Source organism: Tachypleus tridentatus, chromosome 9 (genome assembly GCF_004210375.1).
Source record: "Tachypleus tridentatus isolate NWPU-2018 chromosome 9, ASM421037v1, whole genome shotgun sequence".
NCBI classification, from domain to species: Eukaryota; Metazoa; Arthropoda; class Merostomata; order Xiphosura; family Limulidae; genus Tachypleus; species Tachypleus tridentatus.
The window spans coordinates 64,245,679-64,253,753 of NC_134833.1; the positions used below are offsets into that span (position 1 = coordinate 64,245,679).

Consider the following 8,075-nt stretch of genomic DNA (forward strand, 5'->3'; position numbering starts at 1 on the left):
GTAAGTATGTTTTGGAACTTAACATTTTCCTCAACTGAAAATGTATTTCCAATAATACTTATTTCTGCTGATACTCTCCCATCCTACCTCTCCACTAATAGCCAATTTATGTCTCAAAAAAGTGATTGCGTCACCTGAATGAGGTATTTATATATGGTAGGTAGAATAAGTGATGCATTGAAGATGAAGAATTTTGCAAATTAGAATTTGCCAAAGGCAATAAAGAGGGGGAGGGGTATAAAAACTGGAGATGGGCAGAGTGGAAACCCTGAAGGTCGAGTCACAGGTGATTGTATATTTTGACATTTAAAATATTTACTTCCTATACAGAACAAACTGAGAAGGGTTACCTGATAAAGAAATAGTTCAACTTTGTGCTACTACATTATTGTAAATAGAGAATTGCTTCATCAGGTTCAAATGTTTTTTGTTACAAAAATGATTGCTAACAAACCATAAGTTTTCCTTATTTTGGTTTTCTACCATCAACTTTTCACAAGTAACTTCTAACTAGAGCCTTTAATTGTGAAATCTAAAACAAAATAAACAGATTAGTTGTTTAACAGTGAAGATTTCATTAAGAGGGGCCAAAATCACTTAAACCCGAGACTGTTTTTTAACAAGCATAAAATGCAAAATATTAAACTCTACAAACAAAAAAGGCAGTATGCAAATAATTATTAGTTATTATCTTACTCTGCCATTAAAATACAGTGTATATAATAAAACATATTTGAGAAAACAGATGTCACATACCTGGGTGCGTACAAAACGCTTTAGAAAAGGGGTTACTTTGGGCCGAGACTGCAGAAAACTTTTGACCTGAAAGGCCACAACAGGTCTTGGATAGAGACGTAATGTGCGTGTATGTTCCATGAAGTGAGCAAGCAGGTTAGGAGAGTTGAAAAAACGTACCATGGCTACACGAGTAGCTACATCTACCGAATCAACATCATTTCCATATATCAAGGGATTGAAACCTGTAGAAGAAATGGGTGCTGGTGGCTCTGGTGAGCTTATACGATTTATCATACATGACTGTATCTTGTCCAAGTTTTTAATTGGCTGTGGGCTCATACTCATGGAGGCTAAAGCCTACATACAAAAAAGAAAAGGTTACTTAAAAGAAAGTTTAAGCAGAAAAGAATATATTAACAAAACTAATCTAATTTAGAACTTTGTTAGTGTCAGCATAGTTGGAAATTATTTGGAAGTAAAAGTAAATTACAAAAACTTGAAAGTAATATTTGATAAAAAAAATTTTTCCTTTAACCTACAATTTAAACAGAAATGCATATGTCAAATATATCCTATAGGAACTCTAAATCACGTTAGAAAGCTATAGAGATGACATGTTTTAACAACTTCTAGAGAACTATAAAGGCAACTTTGATCAATGTCGAGAAACAGAACTGCTTGGAAGAGTACCAGCAACTGCTGGAACCATCTAAGTCATCATTTCTCAACTTGTTCAATACCAGGGGCTAGCTCATTGCATTCTTAAATTATCACAGGCCACCAAAATGATAGTTCAATGAAAAACTATTACAATTTATAATTGTGTCCATTTTCGTTTGTTTGTTGAAATCCATAAACCAAAAGGTGAACGTGACACTTTAATGGTTTAGGCAACTCACTTTTAAACCAGCAACATAAAGTCTCAAAATACAATTCTTACTAATTTCCAAGCTATGATAGATTTTCCAAAAGGGCAAACAACTATCCAATACATTAATATTCCTTAAAAATATTGTCATTAATTTTGTTATCTGAAATTAATCTACAGAAAAAGTGACAGAAGAACCATAAAGTGTTCACAAAACATCAACTGAGAAAAGAATAACATCGAATGATTTTAATCAAACTCAAAAAACAGTTAATCTTATATGAAACAATTAAGAAGAAATTTCAGACAAATTTACAGCTTTATATATTATTTATACTCAAAATAAATATGTTTTAGAGATACAAGTATTCTTTAACCCTATCACTCAATATTAGTAACTCTATACAGAAACTTCACATCATTATGTTCACTTTGGAAGTTCTATGGTTCCACAACAAGTTATTTTCATAAGTATATCTTATTTGTATTTTTTATGTAAAAAGTTCACACACAGAAGCTTCTACACTACCTGTTTTAAATGGTTTTGCAGTATTGTTGTTTCTGGTTCAGGCAATGGAGGAAGGTGTTCAACAGCAGGTGGTTTTATCACCTAAAATGTAGTATATATCTATGTATCATCTGTAAAGCATGATAAACTGTAACTATACAAACTAGCCAATAAACATTAGTACTCTACTAGTCAACACACCTTCTCATTACAAATGTAAATGAATGATTTAATAACAAATACATGCTACAATATAAAATGTCACTTTCATTTTAAACCTAAACTTTTCAGTGAAAAATAACAATTTTCATAAGTTTTAAAACTAAATTCAGAGTTATAATCCAACTGCCCTTCATATTAATACTTATAATATTAACATTTACTATTAATAGTATAAAATCTGTCCACTAATTGGCTAATAATCCATTATATTAAAGCTAAAAGTATCATTATTACAATATCAAAGTAGTCAGCTGTTGGAGATCAACTCTTTCCATAAAGCAAAACAAAAATATGTAATGACCTTTTATGGTATTACATTCAGAATTTAAACACCTCTGTTACAAATGCACATTAATAAAGTTTATAATTCAACTTGCTATAGTATCCAAGTTTTAATTTCTTAGTTTAAGTAAGAAATATTTGAAGAAACCTCAGTCTTTATTTTACTGCATAACATGATTTGTCCAGGCTCCAATTTCTTAACTTCTAAAAATAAGCAAATAATTGGGAGCAAGATCTTACAGTTTGAGCCTGCCATCTTTACTTGTTAAGATAATAAAATTTGTCAAATCCACTTAAGAAACCTCTGGTCTCTCTCTCTCTCTAAGATTATTCAATTGACTTTATATGGTTGATAGACATGTTTACAACCAATAAAAATAGAGGATTCTCCTTTCTAGTTTGATGGTAAGAGCATTTTCCTGATGGAAAGGTACTTGTCATGTGACCATGGTTTTACCAGTCTGAACAAATAAAGGAATTTTTTTTTTACTCTTTTATAGCTTACTCAGAAATTCATATAAATTATAGCAGTTTTGGAACTTGCTATTCTAGTGACTGATATGTTTTTGTTCTAAATTTCATATCTGAGCTATCTTTTGAAGACAAAGATCAAAAACTATATGACGTTTAAATAAGTTCTATGAGAAACAGCTGATGATCTGAGTTTCATTATTAACATACAGTAGTGGATCCAAAGTGCACCACATGGGAAAGGGATCCCACTGTGATTTGTTGCTTTTCAAGTGTACCAATGCTGCAAAAACCATAAAATTAAAAGAAAACAGGTGAGAAAAGATTCACAGTTGAAACTGTGAATATAACTAATTTGAAAATTTTTAAAACAAGTTGTGCATTCAAAGAAAATATTTATTTCATAATTTTCAACTTTCTATTTCAATATATGTTAACTGTTGTGAAATCATCAGTGTCAGGGTAGAGAAAATAAGAGATACAATATATGGTTTTAAGAAAAAGAAATGGTACATGGAAACTGTATGATGAAATAAGTATTTTTATTCTTAAGATAAAATCCAGAAATTTAGAGAAATCTTAATTGAAAATATTTATTAAAAATAGATCATTTTGTCTAAAACAGACTTGGATTGTTTATTAAAAACTTGTGAATTCTGTGAAGACACATTAAGTACAATCAGAATTATTGTATGTACAGTTTCTGGAATTCAAGGTATTTCAAAGATAGGTCAAATTAGACAACTTCATGATGACACAAGTTAAAACACTTTCCTGAACCAAAATAGTCTTCTGATTATGTATTGACTACAGAATTAAGCAGTCAACAGAAAATAATGAAATATTAATAAATAAAAGAAACAGCTTTGTTTCAAATATGAGTACTTCAAAGAAGATATCTTAATGACAAATATAAATACAAAGTGAACCTTAAACTTAACTAGCATCTAAGGAAGACAAAAATCATAACATGGTATTTTAATTCATATGCTATTCAAAATTTGATCTCAAAAATTTGGTAGTCGTTATTTCTGACTGCCTTAAAACTAGTTGTGTGTTTAGATACATTTTTAAAATCACAGCATCATACTTATTACAATTAATAGCACATTCAGAAAAATAACACAGAAAAAAAAACAGATTGTGTAATAAATACTGTATGATTTTGAAAACAAAAGTTAAAATAACTGTCAGAAATTAATTTACACTGAAAGTCAAATTATAAATTCGATTATGTGCCTAATACTTGTACTGTTTAAATACACATTGTGTGCTCAGGCAAATCAATAATGAAACTTCTGTACAGTGTATGTTATTAACTTACCTTGTTTGAATCTAAATCAACTAACCAAACATCATCTGGAAGTTTGATATGCCGTTTGAACATGAGAAAGCTCGCTGGAATGCCAATAATGAAGGGTGTAGGGGCTAGCAACAGCTGCAATGACATTATTAACAAGATTTAATTTACTACAAAGAAAATTTAATTTTCTGAGAATTAATAAACCTGAAATACATTGACTTGCGTACAGGAGCCAAAACTTTTTCAACTCAATTTACTAATATTAAAATTAGCATCTGTAGTCCTAACATTTCCTCAGATCTTTAAATTAGAATGTCCACCTTCAATTAATGCATGCTCATACACATGGAAACATACACACATACATTTTAAATAACTAGTAATATGTCTTGACATCCTGTGAGAATTTTGTGAACACATCTAGTAATACTTGTCTTGATGTCCTCTGAGAGTTTTATGAACACATTTCAATGAAAAGAAGTTGCTTGTTTTAAGAGATCACACACTATTATACAGTAGTGTGTTGTCAGTCAGTCAGTAGACTTTAAAGTAACATCACATAAAGTATGCTTAACATTTCAATTTGTACTGTCTGGACATCAGTAAAATGTGAGCATGCGATGAATCACAAGAAAAATTATATATTCTCTAGGCTACAAGACATACTTCATACCAACATAACACTGTTTCAGTAAGGTGTATTAAATATTAAAATGTTACCAAGATAAAATCCATAAAGACCTTCAGTCTTTGGTGAATGTACTTTATACCAACATATAATACATTTAAAACAGTAAACATTATTATGCAAATAATGAACATACAATAACACGTTTAACTCTTACAAACTATAATATTCTATTACATGAAATGTAAAACTACCATTTATAAATACCAATTTAAAAGCAGCCTAAAACCAACCTACACAAGTAATCCTGTATATATGTAACTTAAAACTAAAATAGCATATCTGATTATTTTTGAAACTTTACATTTTGACTTAAAAATATAATGGGACTTGCGCTTTGTGCACAAAACGTTTTTTTTAGTTGTGTTATTTTGTAGTTCAATGCACAAAGTTTATATAAAGTGGCATTGCATATTTAAAATAATTAAAACAATTAAGTCACCTACCTATACTACTCATGTAATAAATTAGATATGTATAGTTCTGAACAAATCTTATGGCCATGTAGGGTACCTCAATGATTGCTAGATTAACCTTAAGTTACATATTTCTACAGCATGTGATACCCACAAAACACCTCTAGTAAAAAAAAATACAATTTGAAACAAATCTTCTGTTCAAAGACGACAAACTCACTGATGTACCTAGTATGACACATCAGATCTAGAGAAAGCTTTGGAAATTTAGGTATACGAGTCAAGTATTAAAACACAACAAGGTTATGGTACCAGTAATCTAAGTGTCTATAAACAAATTAAGAAATTTATATACAAAACCTTAACACATAAGCACTGCTATCACCGATGGAACAGAAGAGTTGACAGATCCATTCTCCAAATGTCCTTCCCTTTGTAATGCACAGTACTATCTGCACCAATCCTTCCCTTACAAAAATTGTTGCAGAGATCATCTGCACTTCTGTACTACTAATTTCATTTTTGAACAGTTTAAAAAGCCTCCCACACATGCGTACACACTACTTAATTATATAGCTAGGCATAAGATTTACCTACAAAAGAGCTATTATCTGATGAATGAAAAACACAATATTTAAAATGATTTTTTTTTTTTACCTGTTCAGCAGCACTCATACATGTTGGTAAAAGTGGAATGATAGGAAACATATATTCTAGAGGATATATCATAGTGACAAAAGCCATCACACTCATTGACAAGGCATTGTAATCCCGGGACTGTAGCACCAACTATGATGGAGGAAAAAACATCTTACAGCAATTTACATAGAGAGTGAGTGAGATGCAAGTACACACAAGTTGTAAATTGATACATTTTGTGAACATCATATGTTGATAGCAAGTACAATATACATCTTATATTTTTAATTATTCAACACAGTGAACACTTGACAGCCTCAATTAAGACCAAATAATCTTCTGAATTACCACAACTTTAAAAAATGAAATAAACTGTTACAGAAGAATTGAATATGATGGTGGAAAAACTATATTTGTTCTAGAAATTATACATTTAGATAACATTACAAACCCATTGCACATTCTGCCTTTACCAGTGAACTAGTATTTTAAAATGCAATGTTTAATCCAAGTAGTAATAAAACAAAGCTCCTTAGTCTACTGGCATAACTAACACAATACTTATTCTGTAAACATGTATTAATCTGATATCTATTCTATTTTTACAATGCATATTTAATACTAAAATATGCATAAAGAGTAAGCTCATGTTTCATTCTGATTCTTTTTACTTGTTCTTCACTTGCTAAGTTTTTGTTTTTTTTTATCACCTGGTGTTCAACAGCATAATTTGACATACCTTGTTCTCTAAAATGATACATGCTAGGACTTGCATACACGTGTCAATCCCTAAAAGTTCCAAAGGCAAGTGAAGTGGGAAATCTATCAAGGAGAATCGAGTGTGGTCTGGCAGGGCAAAGGTCAAGGGTGACTGAATATCCCTTGGTAGGACTTCCACCTTTGAAAGGAAAGTCAACAATATGCAATACCTTTTTTTTCCCCAGTACATATATACGAGTTTCAAGTACAACATTTTTTCACATTTGATCACATTCAACCTGATGATGATTCTGTCCAACAGCTTACATTGTAACAAACTTTTGTGAAAGATAAAGGTAATCTTATACTGCACAGCTTGAAAAGCAAAAAAACCTTCCTCAAACCCTCCAGTGTATGTGGACATTGATATCCAAGACAACATTTAAAGAATAAAGATGCAAAAGTGAAGTTAATCCACAAATATGAAAGGCTATAAGTCCAGATAGGACTGCTATAATTCCAGTTTCTTGGACTATTTTTCATCATGAAAATAACAGCTAAGTTTGACTTATGGCTAAAAATACCTCTGTAAAGTTCTAGCTGCAGAGCCTACATCAACTTCTAATCTTTGCTTATTATACTTTTAGGAATACATCTGGAATCAGAAGATTCTCTTTCACAGCCTCAAAGTCATTGTACCATACTGATTATGGTTATAAAACCCACTACTAAACTATCTCTTATGACAATTGGTATCATGTCTGACTAGAGGGTTTTTTTTGCCTCAAACTACACTGTATGACTACTATGTTCATAAAAAAACATTTCCAAGTCAGTTTAAGTAACAATGAAGGTAGAATTAAGGTATCTCATAAGGAGAGAGAGAAATAAGAGTAGAGATCATTAATATGGATCTGCCTCCTCAAACTTAAAATGCCTTTTGTTAAAATCTATAGTCTAAGGTTGACCTTGTATCTTTTACAAATGGTGACTTATAAAACTGAGTAATACATGTATAAAATCAGAAATTACTTCACACAGATACTTAATACTAATTAAAGAAGAATATTTCTCTATTACATCTTCCTCTAAAACAAACAATCAAGAAAGCTTTGATGAATTAGGGCATGACTGTATTCTCAAACTTGGTGTGACAACAATGTACAAGTTTTTTTTTGTCAAATAATAAATAATGAAATATCAAAATCTTTGAATAATGCTTTCCCAAATGTAGCACACAC

At 30.6% G+C, this 8,075-nt stretch overlaps 1 protein-coding gene across 6 annotated transcripts in view; it reads right to left on the reverse strand.

Moving 5' to 3' along the window:
• The window catches only part of Rab3-GEF (Rab3 GDP-GTP exchange factor), an 84,181-nt gene that overhangs the window by 51,629 nt on the left and 24,477 nt on the right, over positions 1-8,075 (reverse strand). For all 6 annotated transcript variants that reach the window (XM_076454477.1, XM_076454476.1, XM_076454474.1 and 3 more), the window contains exons 4-8: positions 6,875-7,033; positions 6,154-6,285; positions 4,414-4,527; positions 2,136-2,216; positions 757-1,095 (exon numbers count right to left, since the gene is read on the reverse strand). In XM_076454477.1, the coding sequence (XP_076310592.1) occupies positions 757-1,095; positions 2,136-2,216; positions 4,414-4,527; positions 6,154-6,285; positions 6,875-7,033 (825 nt within the window). The remainder of the gene's footprint in view (positions 1-756; positions 1,096-2,135; positions 2,217-4,413; positions 4,528-6,153; positions 6,286-6,874; positions 7,034-8,075) is intronic.